Source organism: Anas acuta, chromosome 25 (genome assembly GCF_963932015.1).
Source record: "Anas acuta chromosome 25, bAnaAcu1.1, whole genome shotgun sequence".
Taxonomy (NCBI): domain Eukaryota; kingdom Metazoa; phylum Chordata; class Aves; order Anseriformes; family Anatidae; genus Anas; species Anas acuta.
In genome coordinates this window covers 1,503,377-1,524,900 of record NC_089003.1, presented here as the reverse complement: position 1 = coordinate 1,524,900, position 21,524 = coordinate 1,503,377, and the positions used below count along the sequence as shown (strand labels likewise).

General features: G+C 61.7%; 1 protein-coding gene and 1 long non-coding RNA gene across 2 annotated transcripts; one reads left to right on the top strand and one right to left on the bottom strand.

Annotated features, from left to right (window-relative positions):
- Nucleotides 1-7,032: 7,032 nt before the first annotated feature.
- Nucleotides 7,033-21,182, bottom strand: NGFR (nerve growth factor receptor). Its single transcript, XM_068660800.1, has 6 exons — nt 21,126-21,182; nt 17,838-17,979; nt 13,631-13,990; nt 11,386-11,629; nt 10,182-10,342; nt 7,033-10,105 (listed from the first exon to the last, which is right to left on the bottom strand). Exons 1-6 carry the CDS (start codon nt 21,165-21,167, stop codon nt 9,804-9,806), a joined length of 1,251 nt encoding a protein of 416 aa, XP_068516901.1. The 5' UTR covers nt 21,168-21,182; the 3' UTR covers nt 7,033-9,803.
- On the top strand, nt 16,069-17,483 carry LOC137844464 (uncharacterized). The gene is made up of 2 exons (XR_011089912.1): nt 16,069-16,481; nt 16,581-17,483. It is a non-coding gene; the product is annotated as an uncharacterized lncRNA (long non-coding RNA).
- Nucleotides 21,183-21,524: the final 342 nt, after the last annotated feature.

Genomic DNA, 21,524 nt, shown 5'->3' with positions numbered 1-21,524 from the left:
GGGGATGGAGCGTGCCGGAGGCGGCCCCGGTTCATCCCTCGCCTGCAAAAGGACAAGGACGAGGCTTAGGGGAGCACAAAGAAGCCATGCAAGCCTCTGTGGAAGGGGAGCAGCAGCAGTTTTGCTGGAGCCGGAGCTGCCCGGGGCTGTGCTACCCCACGCAGCGACAGGAGGAGCGGCTTGGGTTGCAAACAGGCAGAAGGCACCAGAAAAACGCTCTGGTTTCGGGTGTCCCGAGTGTCTACCTGATCTTATCTCTCTGGGCAGGAGTTATCTCCACTCCCCAGGCTGGCAGGGGGAAGATGAAAGCACCGTGGGCCAGGCCGGGTCCCCCTTTGGGAGCCCCCCCTGCCGCCAGCCCCTTTGTCCCAGGGGTAACCGAGCCGGCAGGGGGGCGGCCGCAAGAGACGGTGCTGGGAGGGCGAGATGGGTGCGATTTGGTAACCCAACCCCTGCCTTTCATCTGGACAAAGGCAGCCCCAAGGTGTGGAAAGACCCGTGCTCAATCTGGTGTCCCCATTCCCTCTTCTCATTGTCCCCAGGTCGGGTACAGGACGCCTCCGCTCCCCCAGCTCGCCCCCGCTTTTGTGCTGATGCTCTGCAGCCTCGACCTGCCGGTCAAAACCCAAATTCCCAGTCGCAGGATTCAACCTCTGCTCCTCCCCCACCTCCACAGTTTGCTCTCCATCCTCAGATTTCAGAGCCCAGTACGTTTGCCCAATGTACATTTTTCTCCCACGTCCCATCTCGTTCCCGGTTTCCATTCGCTCCGGGCGTGAGAGGGGGATCAGGCAACGAGGGGCTGGGATGCGAATCTTGGCAGAAGCCCGCAGCCCCTCGTTAGGGGTTTCTGGCTCCCAGCGATGCTCCGAGCTGCTAATTGAGTGCACGCAGCCCCAGCTGAGCGCCGGCTTCCAGCTTGTGCATCGCTCAAGCCAGACGCGCGGATGCGGGGGACGCGCAGCATCCTCGGGTCATGTTTGTGGGGAAGAGCCGGGCTGCTGAGCAAAGCCAACCCTGTATGGGGACACCACAGGCATCGGCCCCCATCTCCCTCCTCCTCCTCGTGCAGCTTCATTTCCCTGGAAAAAAAAATTGCGGGGAAGGGGACAAATAATAACGGAGCTGGTGGCAGAGCCCTGCTGGCCCCAGTGGGATGCTGGTGGGGGGACGGGAAGGGAAAGGGAAAAGGGAGGGGGCGATAGGGCTGGGGAGTGCTTGCTGGAGGGGATTAAGGGCTCAATCTTGAGTGGAGAGAAGGAAATGAGAATCAAATCAGCTTCTAGCGCCTGCTGGACCTTGGGGGAGGATTTATGGCCAGGGTCAGGGCGGCAGCGCAGCTGGCGATGGGACCCTGCCCAGCCCCGGGGCACCCTGCAACGAGGGAGGGTCCCCGGGGGCGATGGGGGGCACGGTCCCTCCTTGCTCCTCTCCCACCCTGCTGAGGGCTGGAGGGGGTGCGGGAGGGATGGAGAAGGGGGTGAGCACTCGGCTGTGCTGGGTAGGACCACCCGCAGCCTGCTGCACCCTAAGGGAACAGGTACGGTCGTGGGGGGGCACAGGGATGTCCTGGGACAGCACCCTTGGGTGCCTGGGGGGGACTCCGAGCTGAATCCCAGGGGCTGGAGCAGCGAGATGGAGCACGTCACCTGCTCCCTCTGCCATTCACACCTTCCCCTTCCTCCCAGGCAGCTGTGTTTGCAAGAGCAGCGCCACGTCCCCCTCCTTCCCCGCTCCCTCCCTCCCCAAATCCCACCTTTCCTGACCCCCATCCATCACCTCGCTCTGCCCCCATCCTCTTCTGCCCCCCCCTGCCCCTTCCCTTTTCCTTTTTCCTGCCCGTAATCGTTCACCCGGAGGGATGCTGAGCAGAAGGAGCCTCGTCCTCCCCATCTCCCTGCAGCAGGGCAGGAGACCCGGGCATCGCTGTGCCCCCCCACCAGCACCCTGGGGTGCCCTGGGGCTGTGCCCCCCGCACCGCAGCGGGGTGGCAATGGGGCGCCTGGCAGGAGCCGCCCGTAAAATGAAGAAAGTTAATCACGGGGATAATTGGAACCAGCGGCCACGGCTGGAAGGCGAGCGGCTTTTTTCTGAGCCGAGGGGAGGAAGGAAGGGGGTGGGAAGCCGGGGCTGGGGTTTGGGGTTTTGTGTTTGTGTTTTTTAAGCCACGGAACAAATCCATATGGTTGCGCAGGCAATTCCCAGGAACTCTTCGCCTGGGTTCAATCATGAAACGTTTCAATCCTTACACTTCAAGTGTAAAATTGAGGTTCTTTGGGAGGAAATTGTTTGTTTGGCGGCGCTTTCCTGGGGCTGTGCAGGCAGCCTGGCCTTGGTGGGGGGAAGGATTTGCCCCCCCCAAGGTGTGCGTGGCTGTGATCGACCCCCAGAGCAGTGCCTGCAGGGGCTGAAGAAGTTTCCTGCCCCGTCCTGGAAATCAGGACCGTGCTGGGTGCCCATGCGTGGTGTGGGTCCATGGCACCCACCATGGGCTCAGCATCACCCAGGAGGGCTCCTGAGCCTTGAGCCTGGCCGGGAGGGCAGGGAAAGGGTGCGGGGACCCAAAGCTGCTTCCCATGGGCTAATTCGGAAAACCCTGGTGGTGCTGGGCTTGGCTAGGGCCAGCTGGGATCTCCGTGTGCTGCTCTGCAACTGTTCTACACCTCTGGTTCCCGACCCCGGAGCCGTGTGCGCGCTGCCTTGGTTTTTTTCCAGGGCCGCGCCGGAGCATCTCTGCAGAAAGCCCTGATTATTCCAGGCTGAAAAGCAGGTCTGGAGCAATTAGAGCTGGAACAAACCCTTTCCAGCTACAAAGGGGAACGAAGGAGAATGTGCGTGGGCTGGAGTTGAGCTTTAAGACAGATTTTTTTTTTTTTTTTTTTTTCCCCGGCCCCTGCGCGTGGAGGGTGGCAGGGCTGGGGAAGGGGCTGCTGCTGGCCGCTCCTCGCCACCTTCCCACGGCTCTCCTGGCACCAGCCCTGCTTGGAAAAGCAGCAAACTCCACTCCTGAGAGCTTCATTTGGCAGCTTCGTGCAGCACGAAGCCAGTGACCCTCGGCTGGGAGCAGGGGCTGAGCTCCGCTCACTCTGCTCGGGGAAGTCTCGGTTTGCCTCTAATGAAAATTTCATCCCTTTTTGTTTTTTCTTCTCCTGACTAAAACAAAGAGGAGTTTGCAATCTGTGGCAGCTGGAGATAGAAAAAAAAAAAAAAAGGATAAAATATTTATTTTAAAATGAGACAGCAATAAACTAACCTGGGAGCTTGTATTTGAGCAGGATTTACGTTCGCTTTGTTTTTCGGATGGGGAAAATGAGTCACCGACTCCCGGCCACGGGGAACTGATGAGCTCGAGAGAACTGCACACCAGGCTTTTTTTTTTTTTTTTTGGACCTTTCAAGGGAATTAAAACCCCTTTGGTCACCTTGCGGCACGGTTCTGGGGCTCAGCCAGGATTTGTCCCCAGGTGGGGCCAAATTTCCCAGGACAGGAGCTCGGAGCAGCCCCGTCCTGGCTGAGCCGAGGCTGCGGTGGGTGCGGAGCCCGTCTCCGATTTGCCTGGGAACAAAAATCCCCCTCATCTGTCCCATGCTGCCTTTGAAACAGGAGAAAGTCAACTCTTCCAGGCCCTTTGGAGGCTTTTTCCTGCTCTCAGTGATTTTCTCTTCAGCTGTGCTTGGAAGGGAACCAATGCAGCCACTTTCTCCCGGTCTCTGTAAATCATCCCCCCCCCACCCCTCCTTTCCCCTTTCATGCTAAAATAAAGGAAATAATTAAAAGACCAGGAAAACGAGCTGCTGGCAAGTTTCCTACGAAGCTGCTCGGCGCTACGAGGAGCTTGGAGCCTCGCATGGGCACAGGGCAGCCTCTGCTCGCCGGAGGGCTCGGCCCCATCCTGCGCTCGCTGCTCCCGTCCTGCGTGGTGCTGGCAGCTCGCTGTCTGCTCAGAAGAAAAACAACAACAAAAAAAGCTCTGCCTAATGCCCAGGTGGCTCCTTTGCAGCTTCACAGCGAGCCAGCCCTTGCGAACGGTCACAGGAGCGCGCGCTGCCAGTGCAGGAACCCCCCCAGCAGCGATTTCCATTTCAGAGCCGTGCTTTGAGGGAAACCAGAGCATTTTTCATCCCCCTCCGTTTATCCTCAGGCTCAGCCTGCCTGCGGGGTTACTACGGGGGTTTTTGTTTTGTGTCCTTGCTGTCACGTTCCTGGGCTAGACTCGGGATTTCTCAGCGTATTTTGGACAATCTCATGCCCCTTACACCCTGGGTCTTCCTGAGATGGTTCAATAGTAGCTGTGCACGCACAGGGGTGGCGGCTGCTGCCTTATTTCGGCTGCTGTATTCACTCTCACATTGCCTCCCTTGCTAACTCCCCCCAAAACGCATCCATCTGGGGCTGTTTAACCTCTCCCTGCTCGCTCCTGCGAGGCCACATCCATTAAAACCCAGCCCCATCAGCACCTCCCTGGGCTTTGCCCCCAGCTGCAGCGCAGGAGAAGCACCTGGGGGAAATTTAGGGCTGAGGAAGGGCAGGACCCCCCCCTTCCCCCTGCGTCGTGGTGTGGCAGGGAGGTTTTTCCCAGTGCTAAAGGGACAGTTGGGATGTGCTGGGTGCCTCAGTGGCCTGGAGGTGGCTTCTGTCCCTGCTCGTGGTGGCAACGTGTCCCTCCCCGCCAGGTGGGTGAGAAATAGCTGCGGTATTTTAGGGGTGGCTTTGACCCCAGGAGCTCTGCCACCACTTAGATGTCCCTTGGTACCCCGTCCCAGGACACTTGTGCTTTGTTCCCCTGCATCCCCTACCCCATACGGGGCTGTGGGGATGCCCTGAGATGCCTTTATCCCACCTCTGCCCCCCCTGCAAGGAACCGGGGCGTATTGCTTCTGCCCTGCTCCCTTTGCCTTTGGGGCTGGGTTTATCCCCCCCCGGGCACAGCCCAGCTTTCTGCTGGAGCTTCTGGGTGCTGCGACAGCGCCGAGAACCCCTTGGAGGCACGGACCCCGCATATTTCCCTGAGCCCGGTTGATAGAGATGTGCTGATGGGCCAGAATTGCTGCCTGCTTCCCATTAGGTGGGAATGCGGCTGGCGCACGTGGCGGGCAGATTTTGCCTCGCAGGGGATGAGGAGAGGAGGTGAGGCTGCCTTACAGCAGGGGCTGGGGGCTGTCTGCAGCTTGGGGTGGCCTGGAGGGGATCCAAACACCCCAAATCTCCCCATCCCCGCAGCCACCGCACTCACAAAGCCGGGTGAGAGCAGCAGGAGGAACCTACAAAAAGCTTCGCTGGGTTCTTTTGGGGAGGGAGGGGGATCCTGGGGAAGGTGTCAAGGTGAGGTTTGGGTTTGGCTGGGTGCTCTGAGCTCTTCCACTCGCAGAGCCCTGCTGCTCCTCTGGCAGCTCTGCTCTGTTCCCATCCTATAAAGGAAGGTCACAGCTCACACGTGGGATGGAAGCATCTCACCGCGTTGGGGGCTCGTTGTGCTTTTTGGTGATTTTTTTTTCCCCTTTTTCTCTGTGACTGGTTTGGAAACAGAAAGGTGTGACCTAGTGCTTATCCGAGACCCTGCGCTGGGGGTAGCGAGTGGTTCAGCAAAGCAGTGGCACCCTGCAGGAGCTAATGGTGGCTGGAGAGGGTGTTTGAGCCTGTCCTTGTCCCCATGTCCCCATGTCCCAGTGCTGGTGGCCGTCTGTCCTCCCTCACCTCCCTGCCCGGAGCCGCCAGCCCGCGGAGCCCCTCCAGAGCTCGCTGCAGCAGATGCGAGATTAAGCCTGGGGTCGACCTCTCCCTCCCCAGGCACCCATAAACGAGGGGAAGGAAGTTTTCCAGGGCCTTTTCCCCAGCCGATGCAAACATCAGGCTCCTTTTCAGGTCTTATTGCTCTTTTTTTTTTTTTTTTTTCATTCCCTCCTGCACTAACCGTAAATCAGGTTGCTCTCCCCCAGGACCATCTAACGCAGCTGATCCCACACATGAAGACCACCTCGCAGAGCTCCTTCTTTCCCTCTCCCCTCGCTCCAGCTTCACCAAGGGATGTAGGGAGGGCTGGGGGGGGATGTGTGGGTGTCCCCCCCCCCGGTCCCTCCTGTGCTTCCAGCTCTTCCCAGGTGCTGCAGGCAGAAACCTCCCAGCTCCCACTTTGAGCTCCGCTCCTCTTCTCCGCTCCAGCTTTTTTCCCAGGGGAGGACGGGGATTAAGAGGAAGCAGATTAAACCTAATGGATTGATTGCAATTATTTTCCCCTGTTTATTTGCAGTACCATGTGGGAGCCTGAGAAAAAGAAGAAGAAAAAAAAAAAGGGAACGCTCTTTATGCGCGTGTAGCCCTGCTCCTCGCTACATTTCCTGCTAGAGAGCTACCCAGGCCAGGCCAAAAAAATGAAACCAGCTACATTTGAGCGTCCTATTTCGAGCCTTTATAAACTGCGATGTGTAAATACTTGTGTGTGCAAACCCACACGCAATCCTGCGGGAAGCTCTTGGAGCAGCAGCCCCAGCCTCTCCCCACGTGCCCGTCTTTGGGAAGGCGCCAGCTGCTGCCGCCGGCAGCTTTTTGTTGCAGGAGCCAGGCTTTTATTTATTTATTTTAACCTGTCATGGGCTGGCACAGTGCTGGAGCTCCTCCAAAGCCTGGCCCTCCCTGTGTTTTGTTTTGTTTTGTTTTTTTTCCCCAAAAAAATTTGACTGCCTACGAGCCGGGTGAGTACCGAGCATCAGAAACGTGCCCCGCATCCTTTTGCCTCCCCAGCAGGGGAGCCCTCCTGCCCCTTCCCGAGCTCATGGCAAAAATTGGCCCCTATTCAAATAAATCTGCCTGCTTTGGGGGTTTTGTGTAGGATTTCAGGAGCCTGAGCCCGCATCGTGGGTGCCAGTGGCAGCGTTGCCAACAGCTCAAGGTGCGGGATCAGGCTCCTGGTGCCTAAGGCAGCGCAAGAAGCCAGGGGAAACGCCACCCTTGAAGGCCTTTGAGGTTCTTTCCTATCGTGGAAGCACAAATCTTGCTTCTTGGGGGGGTGGGGAGAAAAAAAACAAGAGGCACGCCGACGCTGTGATGCTCTTTATTGGCATCCGACCGATACACAAGGATAGCTACCCACCGAGCCGGCCCCGCGCCCCGCCAGCCCCCGTGCAGGATCCCTCCCACCTCATGCTGCTCGCACCCCTCCCGGCACCCCCACAAACTCCTTCTACAACGGCAAATCCTTCGCCACAAACCTCTAATAAATCGGCGTTGGTATCACAGGGGGAGTGGGGGAACAAGTGGAGAAAACACACGGTCTTTGTACAACAGAAACATTAGAAAAGGACACAAAACGTACCGACGAGCATTAACTTTGGCTTGTTTTCCCTCCTTTTTTTTTTTTTTAAAGTTATTATTATTATTATTATTTTTCCTGCAGCCAGGGATTTGAGGCGTCCCGCGGCTTCTCTTTGGATGCTGAGTTTGTCTCCGTTTCCTCGGCCGCGAGGCTTGGTCGAAGGGCGAGGAAAGGACCCCTTGCTATGGCAATAGAAACCTGAGACCATGGCGATATTGTCCTGAAGAAAAGCGATTTGCATCTGGCACGGTGCATCCCGGGTGGCTCGGCCAGGCTCACCCGGGCAGGTTTTTGAGGAGGAGTTGGCAGAACCCAGCACGGGCGCTCGCTTCGAGTCGCTTCACCAAAAGAAGGGACCGAGGGAAACCACATCACGGTAACCAACCCTTGAGTTCATCCCAAAGCATCCCTGGGGATGGCTCGGTCTGGAAGGAGCTGGCACCCCCAGCTGGGGGCTTGCAAGCCAGAGTCAAATTTGGGGTGTTTTCCTTGGATTTCAGTGCTCTTGGTGCACAGCTGCTTCGCGCCAGGGCAGGAGGCGCTCGACATCCCAGCCTGATCCAAACGCAGCCCGGGCATTTTTATCTTCCAAAACCCAGGGAGCAAAGTTTCCAAAAGCTTTTATAGGATCGGGTGTTGAGTTTCCACCAATGTTGGCTCCAGGCCCCTTCACGGGATCCCAGAATGGGCGAATTGGGCAGGGACCTCTGGGCCCATCTCTCCAAGCCCAGCAGGACCACCCGGAGCAGGGCACCCAGGACCATGTCCAGGCGGCTTTTGGAGCTCTCCAAGGATGGAGCCCAGTTCCAGTGCTCCGTCACCCCCACAGTCCAGCATTACCTCCTGATCTTCAGGCAGAAACAGGCTGCAGGGCACCGAGCTCTCCACCAGGACCAGCCAAACCCCTCGGTGTCCCCAAGCTCCTCGCGGACCCACTGCGGTGGTTTTTGGAGCGAGCACGCGCGCGTTTCCCCACTTCTCCATCGAGTCTTTAAGGCCAGAGGCGAGGTGGGAACGAGGACGGGGCTGCAAGAAGAGGAAAGCTCAGCCTGCAGGTGGGAAGCCAGGAGCGAGCAGCCCGGGGTGGCCGAGCAGAGGGGTTGGGGCGGGCACCATCACCCCATCACACGTAGAAACATCGAGCATTAGTAAAACAAGGCGGAATTATTTACAAGTCTTGCTTAGCTCCTTGAAGAGGGAAGGAAAATCTCCTCCTGCGCTCGGTGAGGTTTCTGGCTGAAGCAGGAGGCTAAAGGGGAAGGCTGGAGGCTCAGCCTTACCCGGCTCCTGCGCGGTGTGAGCTCACCTTGCAGTCCTTGCTCTGCAAAAAAAACCTCCAGGCGAGGGAGATGGCAAAGCTGCCCCGTTTTGGGGGACATCCTCCAGGGCTGTGCTGGCCGGCGGCAGCTCAAAAGGAGCCCTGGGTGCTCACCTGGCAGCTGCTCCTTCTGCAGCCTCACTGAGTGCCAGGAGGGGGGGGGGTTGATGTGTGAGCTAGAAGGGTTGGGACCCCAGTGCTACCAGTCCAGGGCGGGTACAGGCCCAGTATGGGGTCTTGAGGAGGAGCTGCCCCCCCGGTTGCCAGCCCTGTGCAAGGGGGACAGTGCAATCGCACCAGGGTGGCTTTGCTCCTGGGGCGTGCAGCGCGGGGATGCCGGGATTCGTGCCGTGGGGAGGATGAGCAAAGCCCTTTTGTCGTGTTCCCGCTGCAGGCAGGCACTTTTGTCAGCCCTTTAGACTTTTGGGGTCCCCCCCTGTGGAGCTCCAGCACCCCTGGCACTGGTGCAAGGGTGGTGGCACCCGGACACCTGCTCCCCTTTTGGGGCTGTCCCCAGCATTTGGTGGCTGCTCCCCACCCAGGCCAAAATCTGCCAGCCCCGGGGAGCGCACCCCAAATTTCACAGTGTAGGTTGGGCTGCTGGAAGCCAAGTCCTTTTCCCCAGCCCACCCCCCAGTTGCACAGCCCAGCTTAGGGACCAGCCCCCTCCCCAAATCCCGCAGCAGCGGCTCCGCTTCGCTGTGCCCATCCCAGCCCTGCCCTTTGCTCGCGGTTTGGGGGAAGAGGAGGAATTTCAGGGCGGCGGAGGGGAGAGGAAGAGAACAGCAGCATGGGGCGAGGAGAAAGGGCAGGAGGGAGAGACCCAGAGCCCCGAGGAGGATGGGGAAGGGGCTGGAAGAAGAGAGAAGAGGAGAGACCTGAGAGTGGTGCTCGTCCCTGCGCTCGCCCAGCCGCCCTCGAGGATGCTCTGGCAGCAGGCGAGGAGTGGGACAGAGCCCGGCTGGGTCAGGGGCTGCCGGGGGGGGTCGGAGGTGGGAGGGGGCGATACCGAAACCAGGAGCTCAGTGCATAGAGGGCCGTAAAACTGGGGGGCCCGGGGAGCCCTCGCTTCCTTCCCACCCTCCTCTCCAGGGGTCTTGGTGCCAGGGAGGGGAGAGGCGAGGGGGCGGCCGGGCACGGGGCCCCCGGTGGCACCTCTCCCCCCCGGGCCGCCCTTCAGACGGGCGAGGTGGCGGTGGACTCGCTGTACAAGCTCTCGGCGATGTCCCCGCGCTGGATCTTCCGCAGGGCCACCAGGAGGGCGTCGAGGGTGGCCGTCTCCTTGGAGGACCAGTCGGCCAGGAGGGCGCGGGCGGGCGATTCCTCCCGCGTGAAGGAGTCAATGAGGTCCTCTTTGTAGCCCAGCTCCCCGGCCAGCTGCCTCCACGTTTCCTCGGCCGAGCTGCTCAGCAGCTTCTCCACCTCCTCCTGCTTGCCCGGCGGCAGGTTGGCGTACAGGCTCCCGTCTCCCTTGGGGGCTGCGAAGGGTGAAGGGGGGTTAAGGCGCTGGGACGCGGTGCCCCCACCCACCCCGTGGCCCTCGGTTCGCCCTACCTGGCCCCTGCGTGCCCTGGCTGTTTGGCTGCTGGTCGTGCAGGCTCTGGCTGTCCACCGAGATGCCGCTGTCGCTGTGCAGCTTCTCCCCCTCCGGGGAGGGCGTCTGGTTCACCGGGCGGTTGTTGGCCCCTTGCTTGTTCTGCTTGCAGCTGTTCCACCTGCACGGAGAGGAGCAGGGGGGCACTGTCCCATCCCATCCCATCCCCACCCCCGGGGCAGCATCCCCTGCGTGGCACCCCTGGCTTTGGGAGCAGCTTCGTTGCCTTGTCCCCTGCTCGGAACCGTTTTCCCAAGCAGTGTTTCCCCCGTAACCTCTGGCTCAACCCCTCCGCCAGCTGGATCAGGTTAAATCAGCACCGAGTGCCTCTGCTTTTGCAGCTGCCCAGCTCCTGAGCATTGCAAGGGTGCGGGATGGGGCTCCCTCCTGCACAGCCCCGCTGCAGAAAGGCAGCTGCCGGGCGGCGTGCACGCGTGTGCGCACATGGAGCTGCGTGCGGGTCCCCACGTGCAGCGCTGCGCCCACGTGAAGGCACATCTGGAGCTTCGGCTGGGTGCACGCACCCACATCGCCGCCTTCTCGTGGGTGGTGCACGTGGGGCTCGGTGCCCTCTGGGGCTGGAACGGGGCCACTGGGGGGGCCGGGGACACGGCAGGGACCGGGGCGCACGTGGGGCGCACGAGCTGCAGGCTCACATCTGGGCAGCACGTGTGGGGCCGGGTGGCTGCGTGAGCCTGGGCTGAGGTCCTGGTGGGGAGAAGATGCTGCAGGGACCCCTTGGGGTGCCTCCAGCCTGGGGGGGTGCATGGGGAGCAGCCGAGCCAGCCCTGACCTGCACAGGGCCAGGTGCACACCCAGGGATGAGCTGCTGAGTGTGATCGGCCACGACGGCTGCCCGCGGAGTGCCAGAGCGAGCAGGGGGATGAGCGGGGGGGTGCTTGTGTTGGGGGTGGCAGGGGAGCACAGCTTGCACCCCCAGCCTGCTGTGATTGCCCTTTTTCATCTCCTCAGCTGCCTTATTTCTCGTGCATTTTTTGGCAATCCAGCTCCTGCCCACCCACCCTGCTCCCCTCCCTCATTTCGTGGCGCTGTCGGTGACTGCTCCAAACGCAGGACCTCCAAGGGGGGTGGGCACGAGCTGCTCCCCCCTATCCAACTCCTTCCTCTTCCACCCCCCTAAAGGGCTCTGCCCTGCTTCTCTACCTTTTGAAGGCGATGTAAGCCACCAGCCCCACCACCACGGCCGCCAGGATGGAGCAGTAGACAGGGATGAGGTTGTCGGCGGTGCCGCGGCTCACGACGGGCTGCGAGCTGCCCATGACGGTGGTGCCGGTGTCTGCCAGGGTGCTGGCCATGGCCTCGGTGTTGAAGGGGTCCCTGGTGACGGGTTCGGGGCTCTCAGAGCCCGCCAGGGACGGGGTGTGTGTTGTCCAGCGAGGGTGGAGGTCTGCCAGGAGGGAAAAAAACAAAGGGAAGGGTCAGCCACGTACCCGGCGGTGACTTGTAGCAGCTCTGGCACAGCCCCTTGTCCCCAAGCTTGTCCTTGCCCCCAGTCCCTCTGGACCCCGAGACAAGCCAAAGCTGTCTCCTCTTCCGAAAGGCTGATGGTGCCTGGTCGTGGCTGGGCTGCTTGGACACGACTTTGAAGGTTTCCCTGTCCCAGCACGGCTTTGCTCAAGCTTTTCCATTCAGCAAGGGACAAACCACGGATCTGTGCGTCCCCGTTGCCTGTGGGCATCCAGCCTCGCACAAGCAGGGTTTGTTTATCCCCACTGATGTTTTGCTCCAGCTCTGGCAGGGGGATAGAAGAGGAGCTCTGCCCCTAAACATGCAAGGCTGCTGGCTGAGCCCCGGGTTCCTGTCGCTGATCCCAGAGAGCTGCTATGGGGCTCGGTCCCCAGGCTGCAGCCCCAGAAGCCACCCATCTACAGCACATCTGCACCGAGACCTGCCTAAGGCAAAGCAGCTGCCTCTGCAGCTCGCAAGGAGCTGGGTCTGCCTGGCTTCATCTGCTGCCCACAGCCTGGATTCACCCCCCCAGGGGGGAGCAGAAAGGGGGAATCCTCGGCTTGTCCCCTTCCCCTGGCCCCTGCCTGCTGGGTGCGCCCCGCCAGCCCAGCCCCGATCTGGGAGTGACCCCGTTCCCACCCATACATCCACACCCAGCAGATGGATGTGCCTCGTCTTGCACTGGGAAGAGCTCTCACCTGCGTGCCAAACCCCCCCGCAGAGCCTGCCTCCCCCCAGACCTGCCCCTGCCCCTCTCCAGGGCTTTTCCCTGTGCCCGTGGGCAGCCTCCGGGCGAGCTCTGCAGGGCCGTGTCCCCTCTGTGCCACACCGTGGCTGTGCCACGTCCCCGGCCACCCGGTGCTCCAGGCACTTTGCAAGCTCGAGGCTGGAGCAAGCCCCAACCAACCCCTCCTGGGCACAGCCCAATTCCTGCTCCCTGCTGCACCAGCCCCTGCGCAACTGCAGGCAAACAACCAGCCCCGGTGCGATCCCCAGCCTGGCGGTTCCACCTCTGCTCGTGCACCCCGAGCTCTCCAGCACCACGACAGCACAGGGGATGCCTCCCCCTGCCCGCTGGCTGTCCCCAGGGGGGGAAGGAAGGGGTCTCCCGGTGCTGGCAGCCCCCTGTGCCGACCCTCCCAGCTGTGGCCCCCATCCGGATCCCGCTGCCCTTTGGAAGCAACATTTCGGTGGCCACCACGGCCGTATCCGGCGGGGCCCCGCTGGCAGCTAACAAAGCTCACCCTGTGCTCCTTGACTTATGGCTCCATTTACTCGACCCTTCCAAGGGATCAGCCAAAGGGAGCTGCGCTGGCTGCCGCCTCGTGCTGTGAATCAGCGGCGTGCGGGACAAAGCCCCTTTCTAAGCCACTGGGCTCAGGGCAGGAACCGTGCTGCTGTTGCCAAAAGCAGCCGGGGCAGCCCCGGTGCCAGCCTAAACCCCCCCAAAAAACAGCCCCACTGGGATATGGGGACTGTGCATGGCATGGGGCAGCACGGCCAGGCTGCTCTGCCGAATGATGCTGCACACCAAACCCTCCCGGGCTGTGGGGCTGGCTGCTCCCCAGCTCTTTCTGAGGGCAGCAGCAGTTAATTCCCATTGAAAACCCATCGGCTGCCAGATTTCCTTTTGATGAAGGCTCTGGTGGCAGCGAAAGCAACATCCGAGGCTGCCGGACCTCTTGGCTGAGCATTTGCAAGGGGGCTGAAGGCTCGCAGCAAGCGCTGGCTCCTTAGGAAGCTGCGTGCTGCAACGCCCAAGGGGTGGGGATCTCAGCTGGACATGGGGTCCTCTCTTCTCCTCCACCCCCAGAGGCCCTTCACCCACCTCCCCATTGCTGCTGTGCAACGGGAACCCGAGGCACGGAGCACTGCAGATGGCTGTGCTTGCACCACGAGAGCCAGCGAGCCCTGCTCCCCCCTCAAAAGGCAGCGGTACCTCTGCATTCGGCGTCGGAGGTGGCCGTGCACTCCTTCACCATCACCTCGTTCTCCTCGCAGATGGTGCAGGGCAGGCAGGGGTCCACGAAATTGGCCTCATCCGAGAAGGTGCCCTCGGGGCACTCCTCGCACACCGTGTCCTGCGAGTCCCTGCAGGGGAACATGAGGCCGAAGCCCACCTCACAGACCCGGCACTCCTTGCAGCTCCCGCTCAGCTCGTCCTGGTAGTAGCCGTAGGCGCAGCGGCACACGGCGTCGTCCGACTCCACGCAGGGCGCCGACATGCTCTGCAGCCCCACGCACTGCGTGCACGGCTTGCACGGCTCCGTGGCGCTCACCGTGTCCGAGTAGGTCACGCCTGGGAAGGAGGGGGCAAAAAGGGGGTGAGCAGAGGGCCACCGGGGTGTTCCCGTCCCCGCTGGCCGCTCTGCGCCCCGGCGGTGGCTTTGCTGCAGCCCCCAGCTCCCAGCCCCATCCTGCTGGGGGAGCTGGGTTTGTGCAGGGGTTGCTGGCTGGGACTGGCGCTTTTCATCGTTTTCCTCCTCCTCTGAGACATGGGGAAAGTTTGTCCCACTGCAGCCCCCCCAAAACCACCAGTTTTCTTCCAGCCCCTGGCAACTCCGTGGCCTCCCCCTTCCTGTTCCCTTCCCGTTAACAGCAAATCCCTTTTTGCAGCAATTCCCCGTGCTGAGGGGGGAGTGCAGCCCCTAACTCGGGTCCTTGGAGCTCCCGCAGCCTGCAGAGATCTCGCTGCTGTCCCCATCACACCCATCCCAGCCATGTCCATGTCCTTGGTGCCCATGTCCCAGAGCAAGCGTCCCTGTGCGCAGCCAGGGCACCGTCCCCATTTCCGACCTGCGGACGGTCCCCAGTGCCCACGCTGGCACCGACAGACATCGCATCCCCAAAGCTTTCTCCTCTGCATCCTGCCCGGGAGGTCCCTGGGGACATCTCTGCCCTGTGTCCCCCCCCTTTTGGCCTCGTGCTCCCCACCGGGGAGGCCAGGGGATGCGGGAGGTGATGCAAACAGGAGGTTACAACACTAATTGCTGACTCTCCTCTGACCCCGGGGCTCCTTGCTCTCCAGTTTCACCCCGCAGGGCTGACTCTGCCGTGTAAATCAATACCCTCCCGAAGCCCGACGAGCCCCCCCCCCGCGTCCCCTCCTTCCCCTGCATGGTCCCCAAGGTGTTTGAGGTTATTTTTAGCCCAGCGAGCCAGGATCAGTGCCCGTCCTGGAGGGCACAGTTGCTCTCTCTCCATCACGCTCTTTGCAGTGGTTTCCCCGTAGCCTACGCTGCTGAAACGCGGGGAAAAGTCCAATCCCCCATCCCCTCCGTGGAGAAGGTGTTGGGGAATGATGTGCAAGCCCTCAGGAAGGCAAACCAGCCACCTCTCCATCCTTAATCAGGAGCTGGGGATTTCCTCTGGAAGCTCCGAGGGCTGCGCGCCCGCCCTGCACCGGCCAAACCTTCCCCGTGGCCTCCTGGGCACCTTTGGTGGCCTCCAGCTTCTTGTGGTGGCCCACAAGAGGTGGAGCCTGCAGGAGGAGCTGCTCTGGTGCCTCTTTTATAACATTTTCAGGACAGAGGGGAAGGAAGAGCCCTGAGGTGATGGTGACGGGCAGGGGCATCTCCCCTGCTGCACCCCAAGGACAGGGGCACCGAGCCAGCACCGGGATGTCCCCGGGGCTCCCCAAACCCATTCCTTCTCCTTTAGGGATGGGGACCTCTGCACCAGCCACCTCACAATTGTGCCACACATCACCATGTCATGCCCAAAACGTGCCAAAAGCAGCGGATTCAGCTAATGGCAGGGGGTCTTGGGGTGGGCGAGCAGCCCCTGCCCGGCCGAGCAGAGGCAGAGCCGCGCTGGGTCGGCTGCTGGCGTGCGCAGCTCCCATTAACCTGGCCTCGTCCCTCACATTATTCTGAATTATTGATAGGCACCATTAGAGCGGGGAAGTGGCCAGGAAAGGCATACGGCTGAGTGGGCACATTTTCAGTGGCAGCAAGGTATCGGAGCTGAGCAATTACAGCTGAGATTCAGCCGGGGCCCCCCTCCCTCCCGCAGCGATGGAGGCTGGTGAAGGGGGATAAATAAATCATGAGGCAGCCTCTTGGGGGGGGGGGGCAAGGGAGGGAGAGAAGAAAAATTATAATAAAAAAGCAAGTGGCCATTTGGGCTGCTGCAGGAACCGCTGCCTTCAGGCTTTGACGGGGGTGCTGCTTTGATAGGAGCAAAAAGTCTTTGGGAAACGATTTGGCCGGTGGGTTGGGAAGCTGTCCAAGGCGAAGCCTCGGAGGCAGCCTGGGGTGGAGGTGAGGATTTTCGTGCCCCCGTTCCCCGTGTGAGGCAGCCGGGGGAATTCTGCAGGGAAGGGGCTGCCCATGCAGTGATCCTTGGAGCTGCTGGGAGCCCAGGCTGGGGGAGAAGGGTGGAAGCAGCCCCCAAAGGATCCCATCCCCATCCCAGCACAGGCTGGTGATGGGTTTGCAGGTCTCCTCTCCACCCCCTGAAATCCCCCCCAGGGATTTGGTTCAGAGGCCAATTGGGGATCTTTCATCACCTGCACCCCCAGCACCCATCCATCAGCCCCACCCAGCAGCTCCCAGCTGATGAATTTTGGGGCTCAGCCCCTGCTGCATCGACAACAAACGCCTGCAGCTGGGGCAGGGCTGGGAGTATAAAGCAGGACGGCTGGCAGGGAGGTTATCTCCCATTTTCTTTGTGGTTTTGGGGTTTGTTTGCTCTTCCCAGTTGATGCAATGAGGGGCCAGGCTGTCCCCTTGCTGCCTGGGGGGTGGTGGAGACCTGATCCTGCCCTGGGATTTACACCGGGTGCTTGGGTGAGTGGGGAGAGCGCTGGGGTGTGGGTGCTCCCAGCTGGGGTGTGTGAGGGCTGTGGGGGACACTGAGGCACAGAGGGGTGTCTTTATGTTTTCCAGCTCAGCTCCCTGACCCTCCAGAGCTGGTGCCAGGGGTTAATCCAGCTGGGGTGCAAATTGGAGCAGCAGCATTCACCCAGCCAGGCCGTGGGCTCTCCGTAACCTCTGCACCCACCGTCCTCCGGGGAGGGTGGAAACTCCCTTCCACCCCCAGTTCCCAGAAAGAAGGTGGGAAGGAAGCCATCCCCAAGCCTGGAAACGGAGGGGCTTTTTGTGAGGCATTCCCAATCGGGAGCATCCCTGGAACACGAAGCAGCCCTGGCCGTGCCCTCTGGGTTTGCAGCCCTGCATCCCGGGAGCTGGGCTGGAGCCAGAGGCACCGAGCCCGCCCCAAGGTTGCAGCCGGGGGGTTGCAGCCTCCCCGGCTGCTCCGAGGGCGAGCGCCCTTCATCGATTTTGCAGGAAGGCAGAGGTATTTTTAGCCCTGCCCTGATGCTGCTCTGTGCTGGTTATGGGGTTTCTCCTCTTATAGGGCTTCTCTGCCTCTTTCGCTCCCTCCATGGCCGTGCTCTGCCCCTTCCCCCCCTCAAACCATATCCCTGGAGCACTCTGGGCTTGGCTGGCACAAATTCCCCTACAAAGACTTGTCCCCAGCTCTTCAAAGGCTTTGCAGCAGTAAATTTGAAGGGCAGGTTGCTTATGCCTACCGTGGCGTTGTTTAAACACTAAGAGTTGGGCCACTTTGTCTGTAAGCATTTCCCCAGCTCGCCAGCACAAACCTGACCGACGTTTACGAAGTGTTTGACATAGGCAACGTGCCTGGGGCTGGCCAGCTGAAAACTGTCTGCCCCCCCGCTGTATCAGGAGCCCGTGTGATTTGCTTCTCCCTCCCCCAGTTTTATTTTGCAGCCTTTACAAGGTAAAATTAGCAATGGTACAGGTGGCTCGCTGGGAGACCGCGGTGTGGGCGAGTTTTGGAGGGCAGTGCTGGGGGGGAGCTGGGGGACAGCGCCCTGGAAGGGGACCTGCAAACGTGCCTGGCACCAGCAGGTCCTGGAACAGGGCGGTTGTTGGATCTGGGGTTGGGATTTGCTGGGCAGATGGCTGAAGGATTGGGGGAAATCCTGCAAGAAATCCTGCCATTTGGGTGCATTTGTGCAGGAATTGGGCACCGGGAGGCTGCAGCGAGCAGCACGAAGTGCATCCACACAACTCTCCAAGGGGATGCGCATGGGGAGAACACCGGTGCCTGCTGGTGGTCCCCAAAGCCCCCCCCTGTGCCCTCGCACCCTCGGTGGGGGGGGAGCAGGTACTCACTGTCCAGGCAGGGCTCGCAGACGGTCTGGTTGACCCCGCAGGGCTGCACCACCCCCTCGCCCAGGTTGCAGGCTTTGCAGCACTCCCCGCTCGTCGTGTACATCTTGGTGAAGCATTTGTCCTTGGAGCCCCAGGCGGGTCCCTGGGGGAGAAAACAGAGCTGGGAGGTGACTCTCGGCACCGGGATTCCCCCTGCAAGGGTGGGCAGAGAAACGCACGGCATCCAGGCAGGGTTGTGCCATGGGCCCTGCCAGCCCCCACAGGGGGGTTTGGAGAGCTGGGGTCCCCTCTCCGAGCCATGCTCTCGCTGAACATCATGATTGGAAATCAGCCCCCACGATGGAAATGAAGACTTTAAAAGGAGCCCAGAGAGCTTCAGCCGCCTAATGGGAGTGAGTGGATTTGCTTATAAAACCTGTCATCACACATGGAAGCAATAAAAGTGCCATGAGCGGTGCGGTTTGGAGCACATGCACTTTGCAGCAGGGAGCAGCGCTGGCTGGGCTGTGGGTTGCCCTCGCCATCCCTCTGCCATCAGCCTGAGCCTGGTTTTGGGGGGAAAAAAACTCAACGGGAGCCTGGAGGAGCTCCCCCCTCCCTGCGTCCCCAAGCATCTGGATGCCTTGCCAGCCACTTGGCCGCCTCTCTTCTTCGCACAATGCGGCGTTATGAACTCACGGGTGCATCATCCGGCATCATCCGGCCCGGCCTGAGACAATGGAGCGCCAATTATAGGCAGCTGAATGACAAAGTGCTCCAATTACCCTGCGCTGCAAAGCATGCGCTCTCCTGGCTGGCGCTGCTTCGCCAGCCTAACCTGGCACCGGGCCCCGGCTGCACGGGCGAGAGAGGGTTTGGCATGGGGGGCACTTCCAGCACCCCTAAACACCAGCTGGGGGGGTGAGAAAGGGGCTGGATTTGCAGCAGGGACAGAGCCAGGCAGCAGGGATGTGCCCCACTGCTTGCAGCGACCCAGGCGGGGCGCAAGGCTGGAGCTCGCCCTGCTGCTCCCTCTGCAACGATCCCCCCCACGCTCGGGCAGGTTTCTGCTCCCCGCAGCGGCGGCTGGGAAGGAGGGAAGCATCCCAACGTGCCTGGCTATAAATAGTGCTGGGAAGGCTGGGGCCAGCAGCTGGGGCCAGCAGCAGCCAGCTCTCCCACGCCGCCCGCGCCCGAGGCAGCTGCGAGCAGCCCCGCGGGGCCAGGACCCGGCTGCTTCGTTTCCTCCGTGCGAAGACCCCCGAGCCCCGACAGCTTCCCCCTGCTCTCCTCAGGCTGTTGAGGGACACCCTGTGCTTCCCCCCCCCTGCTGCCAGGTCCTACCCTCGGCGCTTCTAAATGGTGTGGAAAATGCAACTTCCAGTCCCAGGTGCGGCGCCCCCCCCACCTTCCCCGCCTGCATTTCCCTTTCAGCTCCATCTCGAGCACTGAAACGTTCGTAAAGATTAACACGCTTATGAGGGGGGCACATGGTCTGCATTAGCCCGCTGAAATGTGCATGTTATTAACACAACTCCTGTTGACAAAGCCACAGGTATTAACACTATAAAGCATCTTGACAGCCGGGCCGAGGAGGGGGGACGCGCGGAGGGTGCGAGCAACACCTTTGTGAGCTTTTAATTGCTTTCTGGGTTGTTCCTGTGCTTTTCTCTCCCCAAGCAGATGCTGCTGGTTGAGGAGATGGCCTTGGAGGAAGAGCTACGTGGAGGGAGTTGTGCGAGGCACCATTATTATCTCCCCAGCCCTGGCACAGAAAGCTGCGTTGCGCCGGAGCGGGGAACGGCGGCGACGCTGCAGCTGGAGATGGGCCCAGCGGCAAGCCTGGATCCGAACCGCCTGCGAGCCTGACAGACGGGCTCTGCATTTTTTGGCTATGCACCCTGTCTAGAAAAGGCCAAACCCCTGGCTCCGAGCACTCCCCAAACTTTGGGCAGCACGGAGAGCCACGTCGGAGCTCGCCGGGTCCGGCCAGCCCTCGGCACGGCAGGACGGGCAGGGCTCTGCCTCCTCCCCTGCTGAGCTCCCGTCCCAGCAGCACAGGTAACGAGGCATGAAATTGGGGTTCTTGGGGTTTGGGGCGACCCTGGGGCTGTGGCCACAGCTGTGGGAGCACCTCTAGACCTGTCCCAGTGAGGGATTGGAGGGGCAATGGGGTTCCTCCTCCCCAGCTCTGCTGTGGGGCTGGGTGGGCTTGGCAGGTGCAATCCTCGGGGACGCATCCAGCCCTGACCTGGGGAGGTGGCTGCAGGGTTTGGGGGACCCCCAAGCCCTGCCTGGCCGCAGGAGGCTGCCTCAGGAGGGAGGAATTCCCCAGGGTTGAAATCGTTTGAACCAGTTTGGCTGGGCTTGGGTCTTGCTTTCTCTGCCACGGGTCCTGGGGAGCTCATCCAGCCCGGCCCCCACCCCACGGGTGTCCAAGGGAAGGGGACCCTCTGGCACAGAGCCCCCAGCCCCGCTCTCCTCCTCGGTCTCTGAATGAAACCGCTGAAGCACGGGGCTTAACATCTGCCCAAAAGGTGTCCTGCTGCCTGCCGAGCCCTCCAGGACACCCCCCCCCCCATCAAATCCTCGCGCAGCAAAAGCCCCGTTTCTGCCCCAGGTCTGTCCTGTGCGCCCAGTCCGTGTGTCCTGCTCTGGGCATCCCCCTCTTCCCTGTCCCCCCCAGGCTCTGAAGTTTTGTCTATGGCACGGGCTGAGGCTGTGCCTGTCCGGGGGGGGCTCACGCTGCGGGGAGGAAAGCTTTGCCCTTCCTACAGGACATTGAGTTTGGAGCTGGGCAGGTTTGGGGGAAGGTTTGGGGCCATGGGGTTCAGGAGATGAAGGCACAGGGGTGGGGCTGCTCCTCCCCACACCACCACCACCACCCTTTTTCCCGGGAGAAAAGGGATGGCAGAGCCCAGCGGGACGCGAGGGGCTGCACAAGCCATCCCGGCGGGGTCCCCATCCCCACCCACCTCCCCGCTCCCCTCCCTCTGCGCCCAGCCGCGCTCTGCTTGCCCACCCGGGGGACCCTCCAACCCGGCTGCCCGGTGCCTCCGGGACCCTCCAGCCCTCTACATTTGTCCTCCCCGCCTTCCACTTGCCCGGTACCCCCGGGACCCTCCAAATAAGAGGCTGGAGAGCCTCGGGGGCGAAGCGCCGGGGTACCCCGGCTCCTCTCCATCCCCCCTCCGCCTTGCGCCTGCGGGACCCGGGGACCCCCCGCGCTCCTTCCCCGGTCCCTCCAGGGTTCCGGGTCCCCCGGGCACCTGCCAGCAGCCCCTCCCCGCCTCCCGGCCCGGCACTCACCGCCGGCAGCAGGAGCAGCAGCAGCGGCAGGAGCCCGGCCATGGTGCGCGGGGGTCGCCTCGCATCCCCCGAGCAGCGGGTGCGCGGCCGGGCTGCCCTCCCTCTGCCGCCCGCCGCCTCGGCAGCACCAGAAAAGGGCTGCAAGTCCCTCCTCCTCCTCCTCCTCCTCTCCGCCCCCGGAGCATCACGGCGAGCAGCAGAGCCAGCACCCTCCTCTGTCGGCACACAAAGCCCGGACCCCCCCCCCCCCCACCTCCTCGCCCCCGCAAGAACCCGCCGCTCTCCCACAAAGCGCTTTTGGGGTGCGCGCCCCCCAGCCCCTCCGGTGTTTGTGTCCAGCTGTGCACCCTCCTCTGCTGTCTGTCCGTCCATCCATCCACCCATCCATCTCTCTCCATC

Bases quoted from the DNA above. Each gene is read 5' to 3' on its own strand.
- NGFR (XM_068660800.1), bottom strand. From the start codon at position 21,167: ATGGCCGGGCTCCTGCCGCTGCTGCTGCTCCTGCTGCCGGCG. The intron at 17,980-21,125 runs GTGAGTGCCGGG...TTTCTCCCCCAG, and splicing joins TGCTGCTCCTGCTGCCGGCG to GGACCCGCCTGGGGCTCCAA. The intron at 13,991-17,837 runs GTGAGTACCTGC...CCTCCTTCCCAG, and splicing joins CTGCGAGCCCTGCCTGGACA to GCGTGACCTACTCGGACACG.